Source organism: Microtus ochrogaster, chromosome 15, assembly GCF_000317375.1.
Source record: "Microtus ochrogaster isolate Prairie Vole_2 chromosome 15, MicOch1.0, whole genome shotgun sequence".
NCBI classification, from domain to species: Eukaryota; Metazoa; Chordata; class Mammalia; order Rodentia; family Cricetidae; genus Microtus; species Microtus ochrogaster.
In genome coordinates, this window is record NC_022017.1 from 43,711,304 (window position 1) to 43,725,617 (window position 14,314).

General features: G+C 49.3%; 1 protein-coding gene across 1 annotated transcript in view; it reads right to left on the reverse strand.

Moving 5' to 3' along the window:
• Window positions 1-14,062, reverse strand: part of Fam83a (family with sequence similarity 83 member A) — a 23,396-nt gene extending 9,334 nt beyond the window's left edge. Inside the window, exons 1-3 of the mRNA XM_005354588.1 lie at window positions 13,583-14,062; window positions 6,882-7,049; window positions 4,866-4,990 (exon numbers count right to left, since the gene is read on the reverse strand). Coding sequence (XP_005354645.1) covers window positions 4,866-4,990; window positions 6,882-7,049; window positions 13,583-14,062 — 773 coding nt within the window. The remainder of the gene's footprint in view (window positions 1-4,865; window positions 4,991-6,881; window positions 7,050-13,582) is intronic.
• Window positions 14,063-14,314: the final 252 nt, after the last annotated feature.

A 14,314-nucleotide genomic window follows, 5' to 3' on the forward strand; every position in this document is an offset into this window, starting at 1 on the left:
ACACACACACACACACACACACACACACACACACACACACACAAGGAGAGACAGTCTTGGCAGTTTGACCCACTAAACCCAATAAACAGAGAAGTCTACTTCAGGGGTTTCCCTGTGCCCTTGCTTACACAGATGATTCAATAGTAAGATAGATAATCAGAACTTTCTGGGGGGTGAGACCCTTCTCTGGTACCGTAGCTTCATCCTGCCTCTCTCCCAGCGAGGGACCCCTGGTGGGACACAATGCTTTCAGGGCCATCTTCTTCATCATCCCTGCAATAACTGGTCATGCGGAAGGAGAGCCGCTGATGGGTTCTAAAAGGCACATTTTTTTTTTGTGCTTTTTCTATTTCTATTTTAGGTTAGAGTAACTGTCAACTCTTCAGCCATTAGCTAAGTCACCTCGGCTTCCACAGAAGCAGAGCCCCGGTTGGAAAAGGAAAAGACCAGAGAGTGAGACTTCCAGACCTTCTGCCATTAGATGCTGGGGACAGGGACATCCCTGCGAGAGGGCGAATGGTCGAGCAAGCTGTGGTACATCCACACGGTGGAACGCTGCTCAGCTCTAAGAGGGGTAACACACCGAGGCACGTCACAGCTGGTAGAATCCCCAAAACACTGTGTTAAATAAAAAGAACCAGTCACAAAATACCATGTAGTGCCTGGCTCATTTATAAAATGCCCAGAGAAGTAAATTTATACAAAATACAGCCTAGTGGCCGATAGGGCTGAGGAGGAAGGGAAATGACAGTGATTTCTTAGCGGGTATGGAGTTTTGTTGTGGGGGCGTGATGAAAAAATTTCATAACTAAATGGTGATGATTGTGCAGGGTTATGACTCTAATAAACGCCACTGAGTCAAACATTTTGAAATGATTAATTTCACGCTATGTGAATTTTAATGTACTACTACTACTAATAATAATACTAGGAGTAAAGAGCCCAACTACCGACGCCTTCCTTACTTTAGGCATATTTTTGAATCAAGGCCAACTGTCTAAATATAACAAAAAGTTTGAACATAATGGTGCTATAGTTTGGATATGTCTGCCAAAGACACATGCGTTAAGGACTGCTTGCTCCGCAGACTGATATTATAGCAGGGAACATACTACAGGAGGTGGGGCTTAAGGAGAGAACCTTAGGTAACTGGGAGCTATCGTGGGCAAGCTGGAGAAATGGCACTGGACGCTTTCCCAGAGGACCACATGGTGGCTCATAGCTACCTTTAACTCCAGTTCAGGGGATCTGATGCCCTCTCCAGGCACTGGGCACCACGTGGTACACACATGCACACAAGCAAAAGGACCTTCTACACGACTAAAACAGTGATCAACAAGCAGCATGACTCCTCTTTTCCTCTGGTTCTCGCCCAGGTCTCTGACGTGAGCGTTGGCTTCCCCTCACACCTGTTACCCGTTACCTCCTTCACCAGGGGCCAAGCTAATCTACCCAAACTGTGAACCAAATACAACTTTTCTCTGTATAAAGTTAGTTGGTTTAGACCTGGAAAAAAACAAAAAACCAAACCAAACCAATTCCATGATTGTCTGAGGAAAGCAAGCAAGCTGTATTTAGAACTGGCCACCCCACTGCCTCTCCCAAAGCTGGGCTTTCAGAGGGCAGCCCCTGACTGGGTTTTGAAGTCCCTTTCACGGGGAAGGGTTAGCGTTGATATGGAACAGCTGCCTAGGATAACTGGTTGTTAGCACCTGGACAGAATAGTGCTAGGGGGTGGGGGTGGGGGAATGTAGGACTCCAGGCTAGTGCCCGTGGAGTAGCTAAGAGCAAGACCACATGACATGGAAGGGGCCTCAGGAAGGTTTGTGGGTAGACACATTTTTCCTTAGGCGAAAGGGCAATCGTGTCTCACAGGTGCAGGAGTTTTTAGCAAGGGGCGGCCATACGCCATAGAATCACACATTGTTTCAGGATACATCAGGCTTAGGAAACAGAAACTTATTCTTGTAAGAGATGTAGCCTTAATAACAGCGTCTAACAGCATGGCCCCTTAACAACACAACATGGCTCCTGTCTGGTTTCACAGTAGCCTCTGATAGTTCGCTGTAAGAATGCTGGCTAATACAAAGGATCAGGGAAAAGGGAGGTTTGTGTTAGAACTCGGTGTTGATGTCTCTCCCGAATTCACAAGTTAAAAACCCCAACCCTTAATGAGACTGGGGGTGGGGGATGGGGGGGTGTCAGACAGTGATTAGTTCTCAAGGGTTTAAGTGTCTTTCATGGTTTGAATCGGAAATGCCTTCCAGGGCCTCCTCTGTTGGAATTCTGGTCCCCAGATGGTGGCATTATTTTGGGAGGTTGTGGAGCCTTTAGAAATTGGGGCCAAGCTAGAAAGGCAGTTGCTGGGGAGGGGTCAGCCATTAAGGGATTACATCCCTGCCCTGCATATAACATGAGCATCTATTTCCTTCCCGATCCCATGAAGGCTAATGTTAGCTTGACAGGACGGTGAATCCCACAAGATGCAAGACCGTGGTCAAGCCTGGGAGGTGTTAGCTGAACGAGGTTAATGGAGGTGGGACGGTCCACCTTAGCTGTGGTGGTGCCTTTATGTTCCTGGGGTACAGAAAAAGGAGAAGGACAGCTGTCAGCATTCATAACTCCCTGCTTCTGGGCTGTGCGTGCACGGTGACCAGGTGCCTCAAGCCCTGCAGCTGTGGCTTCCCTTGACTGTGAGCCAGAACAGGCCTTCCCTCTCTTAGGCCTCTTTGTCTTTGGTCCCAGCAGCAAGAGAGTTGATGAACCTACCCACCAGCTGTTATGCATACAGAAAAGGAAAGTAACCAATGGCGGCATGTCCTTACAGCAATGATGATACAGGGAGCTTGCTCAGTAACCAATAGAGGCGTGCCCTTACCAAAACAAAACAAAACAAACAAAGAAGAAAACAAACACAAACTTCGTAGAGCTTGCTCAGTAACCAACAGAGGTGTGTCCCTACAAAAATGACTTCAGAGAGCTTGCTCAGTAACCAATAGAGGTGAGCCTTTACAAAAAGACTCCAGAGAGCTCTCTTTTCCCTTTTGCTGTGTGTGGGGGGGGGCAGGGCGGGGTGTGAACAGCTTTTCTTAGTAAGAATGCTATGGGCATTTCCTAGTATGCATTATAAAAGCACATTTATACTTCGCTGTGTAGGAAGGAATCTACCTGTAGCTTAGCACCCACACCCTGCTAATATGTTGTTCCTGCGTTAACCTTCAGTCTAAGTACTAAACACCAGGCCCAAGAGGAATAAAAGTCTCGGTGGCCTTGATATCTGGGAGACTTCCTTCCCACTCTATAGAGAGATCCTGGTGAGAAGAGGCAGAATCTCAGAGACAAGGTGGACCACTTGAGCAGAGGGGCAGACGCTACGATGGGGAAGACTAACTGTGAGTGACGGATTTTGTTCCCCTTTGCTCTACAATCGGCTGGCTGAAGATGAGATGGAACACAAATCTTCTGGGTGTACTCCAAGGTCTTCTCAGTAAAGAACCAGTTTCTGATCTTTTGAGGTTTTTCTCTAGATGACAAGTATCAAGGACTACTTATAAAAAGACAATGTCTAAGAGCCAAGAAATAGGCCTTTGTCGGGCACTACATTGGTTACCAGTTTTACCCTGGACTTCCCAGCCTTCAGGACTAAATTTATAGTATTCATATGCTACCCAGCCTATGGCATTTTTGTTATAACTACACGAGTAGATTGAGATGCCATGCAAATATTAGCCACATCAATGCCATAAAAAGTACAATTTGAGCCCGACGGTGGTGGCACACGCCTTTAATCCCAGCACTCAGGAGGCAGAAACAGGCAGATGTCTGTGAGTTCGAGGCCAGCCTGGTCTATAAGAGATAGTTCCAGGACAGGTGCCAAAGCTACAGAGAAACCCTGTCTCGAAAAAAAGAAAACAAACAAAACAAACAAACAAACAAACCCACTATGCTTAGTGAAAGAAACCAGTCACAGGGGAGGCCACATACATTTTTTTTTTATACAAAAAGTCTAGGTGAGACCAAGTCACTGAAACAGGAAGTAGATCTGTGGTTGCCTAGTGAACCAGCTACTAACAGTGCTGAAGGAACAAGGCAGCGACTGCCAATAGGAACGGGCATCTTGTGACAGTAATTGACTGTGGTGACGATGGTTAAGCAACACTGTAAATAAGCTAAGGAGAACCAAACTGCACATTTAAGTAGGTGAACTGTGTGTGAATCAGTAAATCTCAATACATTGGTTGCCCTGAAATCATAAAAGGTTAGAGGATGGGGAGATGGTTCAGTTAGTGAACAGCCCACTGTGTAAGCAATGAGGGTCTCAGGGAGATGGTTCAGTTAGTGAACAGCCCACTGTGTAAGCAATGAGGGCCTCATTCAGGGTCCCTAGCACCCATGTGGAAAAGCCAGGTGTGGTCCCACATGTCAGTAAACCAACCCAGGGAAAGCAAAGTCAGGAAGCTCCCTGGAACTCCCTGGCGGGCCAGTGTAACCGTGGTGAGAAACCCTGTCTCAGAAGAAGACAAAGCAACCTCCGACCTCTACAAATAGTCCCCCACATGATACACATGCGTGTGCACTCACACATACAACGTAAAAAAATTAAAAGCAAAACGGATCATGTCATACAACACACAACAAATCCATGGCTTTATAACAATTCCCAAGAGACTTGAGAGGTAAAAAGAGAATTCTGTGTCTGGTTTCAGGACCAGGAAGGGGCCCCATTTCTCACTTCTTGCTCCATTTATTTGATGAACTCTGGGACAGGGAGAAGAGATATACCCTGGGAGCACTTGGGGTTCAGCTGGTACCACTCAGCCCTTCGCTGCCAGGAAGCCGTGATAGCCGCTGAAACCAGTACTCACCTGTATGATCCGGATAAGACAAATCTCCAGTCTGAGATGATGAATTTCTCTTGGATTTGGCCGGCAAATTTCCTGCCTGACTTGGCACAATACACCTCCCCTTCCACACTCCGGATGGAAATGTTCTGTGGGAGGCAAAGTGAAGATGACATTTATTAGCTATGTGTTTATTGATAAACATGTGGGCTGTGACGGAACAAGTCCCCCCATTCTATGTTGAAACCTAATCTCCAATGCAGTGGTTCCACAGCCTTTGGGAGGTAATTGGCTCCTAAAGATGAAGCTTTGTAAAGGGATTAGTGCCCGCTGTAACAGACTGGAGAGTTTGCCATTCTGTATGCCATATGAAGAAGACACAACGAGACAGGCATTTACAAACAAGGCAGAGAGCCTCACCAAACACTGAATTTGTAGACATCTTAATCTCAGATTTTTCTGCCTCCAGAACAGTGAGAAATAAATCTTAGTTGTTTCTAGGCCACCCAGTCTACAACAGTCTGCTATAGCAACCCAAACACGACGAGACAATTTGCATAGGAAATTGGAAGGATGTTCACCAAGATTTTATCTAAGCTTGGAGAGATTTTGTATTATTTACATTTTTTGTTGGCCTAGTTTTCTAAGTCCCCTCCCCATTGCTCTGACAATAGATGGTAAATGGGGGGGAAAACGGTGGAATTCCAATAAAAAATAAGAAAGCCAAATAAAAGAAAGATGAGGTTTGATGACCAAGGAGCCCTAGTCTAGGCCTTCACGGACCACAAAGGGTTTGAACTATGAAGGAACAAGTCCATAGGTGGCTTTAGTGGCGTGAGTTCCCTACTAAGCTGGCCAGAGAGCTGGCCCCGTATAGCAAGAGGAGGCAGTGCTGTGAAGGCCACCGTGGACCCTGGACCATTTGGAGAAAAGGCGTGTTCACGACCGCAGTCGTAACTCTGTTTGTATCTAGTGTCCATGCCTCAGCGGGATCCCATGGAAGACTTTATAAACGTCAAAGCAGGGAAAGCGTGGGGATTTCCTTTAGGTTTATGGCCAAGGGTTGTGGAATACTGCCAGGACCCCACCAATGCCTGTTCATGGCCTCCAATCTCCAGGAAGGGCACTCCAGTGCCTCTAGAAGCTCCTCCCAGCATCTTAGTGGCAAGAGGACACAGCCACTACTCTGCAGGTGTAGCCCATGAAGGCAAGGCCTGCATGAACTCTCAATCTATTATAATGGCCTTTTGTTAAGGAGTAGAGACCCAGGAAGGATCAGGCAAACCCTGGTTGTAGAGAGTGGTATCAGGAGGAATCCCAGAACTAAGTTGCCTCCCAGGCAGTGCGTGTATGGTGGGGGCGGTATTTTGGAGGCTGATGTGTCTGAGTTGAGAGGGGGATATAAAAGGAACCCAGAGGATCATCCTTCAGCTGTTCAGCCAGAACCTATTCATGAAAGTTGTGGCTGGTTTTCCTTTTGACCTCGATTCAATGCTCTCAAATTTGCATGGCTAATTAAATTCTTATCTCCGCGTTTCTCCTGCCAGGAGAGGGAAGTACGCCTGTGTGTATCTAGGGGAGGATCTAGTTAAACTAAGAGCATCAACTTTCTGGTGGGTTCAGAGAGTTCAAGACATATCCTCCTGGTCCTCGGGGTTGCCCTGGGCTATGAGGCATATAAACTTTGTTTCTGAAGCTGAAAGGAAGAGAGAAAAATATAGCCTCTTTACTGGCTAGTCATGGTGCCCTGAAACACCTCAGGCCCTATACATCCATTCCTTCCAGGTCAAAGGATTATAGACAGAAATGATGAACACCTCATCCAGGTCAGGGCCTAATAATATCCTTCAAAATTCTCCGGTCCTCTTTCTCAACCCCATACACCTTAGAGTAGAGTATAAGACCAAACAAGACTGGTTGGCCTATATAGAAACTTGAACAAGAAGTAAGCCTTCTTGAGATATGGAGATGGGGCATGAGCTGCCACCGTCCTATCTGATGGACACAGGGCATCCATTACAACTGTCACTGGCCCCCTACCTTGAGATGAGTATCAGAGATCTGGACTTTATCACACATCTCCTGGAAGAGCCTCACTCCTCCCTGGTCCAGCAGCACACAGACGAACACCCCTCGCTTGTTGGCTGCCTCTAGGATGTCACAGAAGATCTCCACATCTGTGAACACATCCATCAGGATGGCCAGGACCTGGGCCAGGGAGAGAGGACTCCATTACTAGAGAAGTCAGGCCAGCAATATCAGGACTCAGTCAAACCTCCTAAATCCCTGTGGGTCTCAGGGAGCTGGAGGGGCAGGATGGAATAGGGGAGGGACTGATTGGAAGAATCAGAGGGACGGAAAGGGTGAGCCCAAGTGGAGGTCCTGCCCCATCTTGGCCCACCATACTGACCTAGGCACATGTCTCTGTGCTTACGTCGGAGTGAGAAGTGCTGAGGGGAAAAGCTGGGAGGGGAGGAGGGAGGTGAAAGAAAAACAAACCGGCAACTCAACAGGCTTAGAGGAGAGAAAGAAGAACATCGGGTAGTCTCAACCATTCGGAGGTAGACGGCACATATGACCACTGCTTTTCAAATGTTCTTAATCTCTTTATGATTTCCTTTGTTTCTGTTTCTCCTTCTCTCTCTCTCTCTCTCTCTCTCTCTCTCGCTCCCTCGCTCTCACTTGCTATGTGTGTATGCAAGCGTGCCACTGTGTGTATGTAGACAACTTGTTGAGTTGATTCTCTCCATCTATTACGTGGTTCCCAATTCCTTGGCTTGGCAGCAACCCCTTCTACCTGCTGAGCGATCTCACTGTCCCCTAGGTGCTCCCCTCCCCAAGAGTCCTCACTTCATATACAACAAAATCCCATGTGAAAGAACCATACTTAAACTAGATCAGAGAGAGCTGCCCCAATGGGATGGAGGGATCTTGGTCTCCCAGAAGCCTCTGCATCGTCAGTCTCTTTAGAACTTTGCTGAAATATCCCACAAAGGACATGATGGAAGGGTTCCTGTCTGCCAAATTCCTGTTCCTTCTGTCCTTCTGTCAACAGCACCCCAATTAGGCATGAAGGGATCACCTTCCCTCTCTACCCATGCGATTTGAATGGAGCTACTGGTAATCACTGGTCATGGGCAGAACCTGAGACCAAGGCCAGAGCAATGAGAGGACCACATCCCTTCCTGACCACAGAGGGCGGTCCAGAGATGGTCATGCTATCCACTGTTTTAATGAATGCTGGTCTAGGTTTTTTGTTGGAGCCCTTGAAAAAAGGAGGGATTTATTTGTTTGTTTCCTCCCCCGCTTACTTGCTTTAACTCGGAGCTGGTACACTACAGACTCTGGTATCCAGTGTACGGTCTCTTGTGGAAAGCATGCATGAAAATGAAGCCAGCTGGGAGAAAGCAAACCTAGGCAGTGGGCACGGATCCTCGGTAGCACTCAAACACCTGCTTCCAGCCATACCTGAAGCCAAATCCATCCTCCTGTCTCAGCCCCCTGAGGTTGGGACTACAGGGGTATACCTCTGTGCCAAGCTACCTCTGACCTTTCCACAAAGGATGTCAACAGATCTTCTCCTTTCTTGGACTTCTTTATCCCCTTCTTAATACCTAAGTTGCGGTGTAGTGGCAATTCCATTATTAGGAAGCCATTTAAAAAGATAATCCTGATGATGGTGTTAAAACTGCAAGACACAGTGGTACCTGTGTGGTCTAACGTAAGGCTGGTTGAATAATAAGTACTCAACAAATGTGTTAGCAATGAACAAAGTAAAAAAAAAAGAGCAAAATCCAATCCTCTTCTTCCACTATGACTGTCAGATGAACGTCACAGACAGATTAAGCCAAACTGGTAGTCATGACAACAGGGGTATGGAGAGCTTCTTCTTCAACATTAGGTGTTGCTCTTTGCCAGGGAATTGCCCTCACAGGCTCTGACGCCAGGTTGGGGTGAGTTTGGGGAAGACGTAGAACGTTTAGGACTTGTTTCTATTAGGTATTTTGTCAGAGTGTTGAGACAAGTAACTAACATAGACATAACAATGTTGTTCCATCGTCTTACCCACAATACGCATATACATCATATGAGTGTGTGTGTGTGTGCTTTATTTCTTCTTGCTTTGAGCCCCACCATGCAGCCAAGGCAAGCACCGACCTGCAGTCTTTCCACGTCAGCCTCCAAGGGCTGGGATTACAAGCCTGTGTCAGTATGCCCTGTGACGATGGGTTTTCTGTTGTTTGTTTTGAAAGCATCCACAACTGGGAGGTAGCAGAGAAAGAGAACACGTCATCTCATTAGTGAGCCAAGGAGATGACTGGGCCATGTGTGGGGATGACTACTTAGCTGATGTGGGTATCTGTACCAGGGACAGGCAACGGAGATGGATTATTACAGCTCCATGAGGTTAGCAGAAAAGAGAAGGAAGCCCCCTTGTGCAGCCCCGTGCTAAAGGAGGAGGATGTGTTGCAAGTAAAGCCTTGCAGGTTGGCTCCAGAAACCTGCATCGCTGAAGACATGGAAGGTTTGTATACAAGTCAGACGGGGCAGTGCCTGCTCCAACCAGTGTGGACCCCAGTTCCTGGCTCTGGGCGGTCCTCAGGCTGGAAATCCTTCACCTGTGGAAGGGCGGGGGAGGGAGGTGATGATGGTGGGGTCAGAGCTGGTTGCAGATAGGCCCCGGGGACCCTCAGCACCGCTCTGTACTCTGACTTTCCTGGGCTCTTTTGGGGAGCTTGCCTTTGGCAGACCATTAACAACAGCAAAGGTTTGCTGAGCATCTACTATTAGCCACAGGCTTGTCTCATGTGACTTCCTCAACTTGACCAGTCCCCCAGCTTCCCGGGGAGGAGACAGGGGTGCAGACAGCTTTTCACAGCCACAGGGCTGGGATGTGATCAGAGCTACCCACATCCCATCCTGGAAACCATGTCCTCATCCTGCTCCATGATTCTCCTTTTGTCCAACTGTCTGTCTGTGTACATCAGTGATAACCTGAGGGACAGAGGGGTAAGGAGGGAATATTCTAGAATTAAAAGAAACATTCCAGTTTTGTTTTCCTGCCAGGAACACAACCCTATTTTATCTCTGCCTCAGTTTACCTGCTGGTCCTGAACTTACACAGAGTGTCTTCTTGCATTGTTACCAACTATCTGTGATTGTCAAGAACTTCTGTCGCTGGGCGGTGGTGGCGCATGCCTTTAATCCCAGCACTCGGGAGGCAGAGGCAGGCAGATATCTGTGAGTTCAAGACCAGCCTGTTCTACAAGAGCTAGTTCCAGGACAGGCTCCAAAGCTACAGAGAAATCCTGTCTCAAAAAACAAAAATAAATAAATAAAATAAAAATTAAACAACAGGTTTCAGGAAATAACTATTTTCAAGAGCTTTGGAGGGCAGCATGATCTTATTCATATACTCTATGTTTGTGTGCATTGCTGGGGGCCAACGCAAGGACCTCACATGCGCTAAGCAGCCCCCAGCCCTGATGCTCTACATTTTTGCTAATCTATGATTGCCTCCCCAGAGCCCCGTAGCTTCTCCAGTTCCCTGCCTCAGCCTGCTGCACAGCCCTGTGAGTGGAAGCATGGAAAATAATCTTTCAGGGGTGGGATTAAGGTGTAGCTCCATTGATAGAGTGATTACCTAGCATGTACCAAGACCCGTGTTCGATTCCTAGCAGTGTGTAAACTGGGTGTGGTGGTACCGCCTGTCATCCTGGTGCTTGCAGGGTAGAAACAGGACCATCAGAAGCTACATGAGATTCTACAGCAGGGAAAAAAATAAATTCTGTTTTTTCACACAGGTAAGTACCTAGAAAGGACAGAGCATCACAGAACCACTGCAAAGTCCCCAGGGACCCTCAGGGACTTGTGACCCAGCCTGGGAATTGCTATTCTCACTCTTCAACCCAACAAGGCACAACACAGTTGCTGGCCTTGCAGCCCCCATCCTTGTCCCTTCCCAACTCCTTGAGGTCCCACAGGGTGGATGGTGGCATCGCCCCACCTCCAGGACACACACACCCTCTGACCCTCCTGATCTTTGCACCTAGCTTTTCTCTGCCTGGAATTCTCCCTTCCTTCTCTCCTGGAAAACTGTTACTCAGCCTTTGATGCTCAGAGGCCACCTCTTCTCAGCACCCTGCCTTAGTCACTGTCTCCCAGACGCTGAACCCCACCTGCCGCTTGACCCACGGCTTACTCCAGTCCTCTCCCACAGTGGGAGGCAGCTGATGGGGACTTCCTCAAGGCGAGGAGATCTCAGCTTTGCTTTGCTGCACCGGGCTGGGTAGAGTGAAGGAATTCAGCAAAAAGGGAAGGAAGGAGGGCAGGTCCTGCTTCTTAGGATGGGGAATGCTCTAGAGTGGGATATGCCTCAGCCTGTCTCCCTTTCCTCTCGGGGCTGCAGTTACAAGAGATGGCAGAGTTCAAGCCCAGTTTTCTTCCCTGTTCTTATTCTGCTTCTATGATAGCCTGTCCTGTCCATCATCTATCCAGCTCTGCCATCACCTCTGTGCGAACAGGCCACCCCTGAGCCACTGCCTCCTCCTTCTCCTTTTCCTCCTCCTCCTCTTCCTCCTCCTCCTCCTCCTTCTTCCTCTCTCTCTCTCTCTCTCTCTCTCTCTCTCTCTCTCTCTGTAAGAGAGATCTATCCATCTCTGCCATCATCTCTGTGGGAACAGGCTACTCCTAAGCCTGTGTGTGTGTGTGTGTTGGAATGTGTGCTTGTGTGCTCATGTGAGCTTTGCATGTGTGAAGGATATCACAATATCAGCCACAGGAAGGCAATAAATGTGAATGAAGCCTAGGGAGCCACAGGCCAACAGGGACATTTAGGGGTCACCGTCACTCACTCCAGAGGATCCAGGCCTTTCGACCAAGTTAAGTGGATCTGGAAGTCCACACTTTTGGATGATAACCAAGTTTCCTAAGATTCATAACACACTATGTCATACAAAGAACATTAGTGGGGCTTGGGTCTCAGAAGGCAGAGAGATTCTGCCAGGCGGGGAGAAGGAAGGAAGGGTGTAGCAAGACTCAGTGAGCTGTGGCTTCTTTCCAGGGTGCTGCACTGGCCCCGAAGCCGGTGCTGAGGCCGAGGATTCCCTGCACACAAGTCCCTCCCTTAGGAGAGCACCAGAGGCAGCACACTCAGCAACAGGCCAAAGGGATCTCAGTTCAGCATTGCAGCTGAGCCCGAAGAGATCAAGGCTGAGGTATCACAGGGCAGCCCTAGGCTTCCCAGGCTCCCAGCACCCATCTGTCAACATGCCACCATGTCATGAAATATAGTCTCCAAGCAGCTCTGCCACACAGTGGCTCCACCCACTGACATTTAATTTTCCAGAACTCTGTTCCCTCACAACCCCCCAGGTCCTCAGCCTTGGTGGCTCTCCCCAGAACTTTAAGATTTCACAGTGTTGAGCCTAGGAGGGGATCCTGGCCTGAGCCCAGGACCACAGCCACAAGTGAGCACAAATATCAATGTATGCTTTATGAGACAGAGACTAATACAGTGGGGGCAAGGGTAGGAAGGGAGAGAGGGAGAAAGAGAGAGAGAGAGGAGAGAGAAAGCGAGCAGGCAGATCTCTCTGAGTTCGAGGCCAGCCTTGTCTACAGAACAAGTTCCAAGCAACCAAAGGCTACACTGAGAAACCTTGAAAAACAAAACAGAACAACAAAACAATATGATTACTCCCTCCCCCACCAGTGACGTGGGGATCTATTGAACTAAGGACCGTGTATATGCTAAACAAGCACTCTACCACAGAGCCACACCCCCAACCCTGGATGACAGATTTTCTGCCCTGCAGTTTCAGGAAGGAGCGGAGCAGGCACCTACAACCCTGTGGGAAAGAAGAGATACCAGAAAGTGAACCCCTCTATCCAGCCCCCAGCCGACAGGGGCGGCCACTGGAGGCGTGAGTGCCCAGGGGCACTGGTACCTCCTGCCCATCTGCCACTGATGCCTGAGGTCCTGTCAGCTGGGTCCTTGTTCTGAAGGAATTTTCTGAGTCTACCTCACTGTCTTATTAAAACAATGGCCCTCTGGCAAAAGGGAAAGTAGTTTCTCTGACCCTCTCCACACACCTTTTCTTTTCTTTTCTTTCTTTTTTCCTTAGAGCTGCCTGGTACAGGGGCCACGGGGCCACAGAGAAACCCTGTCTTGAAAAAAAAAACAAAGCAAAACAAAACAAACAAACAAAAACAAGGGCCGCATGTCACTTGTGGGCAGTTAGGTCTAAACAGAGGGCGGGGGAGGGGGGGGGACACGGATCCGGACACACACGGGAGACAGGGGATGGGATGGGACAGGACCGGACGGGAACACAAAAGGACAAGGGTATACCCTAGCGAAGTACCTCCACCCTTCGTTTGGAAGCCCAGAGCTAAGAGTAGCATGAGCCAAGTGAAAAGCAGGGAGGGCGAGGGGCCAGGTAGCGTTTTCAGAGCCCTGAAGCCAGAGGCCAGAGACAGCAGAATCTGCAGCGGACTGGACTCAGGGTTGAGCGACAGGCGGTGAGACCAGGGCTGGAGAGCAGGCAAAGAAGCTTATTCTTCCCACACAGGAGATTGTAGTGGCAGGGATGGGCGTCAATGGCCTAGAATCCAGGCTGTAACAGGGATCAGGGGTCTGGGCTCCAGGGCAAACCCGTGAGACCCGGACGCAGCCCCTCGCCCTGTTTTATCAGCTCTGTTCCCCGCCCATGGCCAAGCAGACACCAGCTCAGCGTGGGTACCTGGCTGGCCCGGGAGATGCAGCGGCGGACCAAATCTCTGATGTTGTTGTGCTTGTCCGTTTGGAAGTACACGGTGGCGCTGGACTTTTCCTTCAGGTAGGGCTTTTCAGCCAAGGTCCAGTTGTGTAGCAGAGCCGGTTCGCTGCCTTCCGAAGTCACGGGGAAGTAGGTTCCTGACTGTACAGAGCAGGAGTCGAGTCCTCTGGAACCCGCCTCAGCCCCTCCTGCTGGATCTGGGCCACTGGGGGGCTCCTTGGCCTGGGCCTGGATGTACTGGGTCTCTGCCGAGGACAGGAAGTCTACCTCTCCTTCCTGGTTGAGAGTGTGCCAATAAGCCTCAGGACCCCCATCCAAGAGGGCGTCTGTGGCCAGCCGGGCACTCTCGTTGTCGCTGAAGTCAGCTCTGGCTGGCCGGATCCACTGGTTCTTGACATCTTCCAGACGTTTCCGGATCTTGCCCACATGCCTTGACCGGCTCATGCTGCTGTGCCCCTCAATCGTGGGGAGAGGCCAGCCCTGGAGCTCTTCCAGATGTGGGGAGAATGCAGGAGACAATACCAGGGAGGGACGGGGCTCTAGGTATTTCTAGGAAGCTCCGGGCTTCCTTCCCATACTGGCTTGCGTGCGGAATCCCTTCCTCACCTCTCGCCTATTTGGAGAACTGATTCCCACTGTCCCAACAAGGCTTCTCAAGGCTCCTCACCTGCAGCCCAGGGATTGGCTTATCTCGGA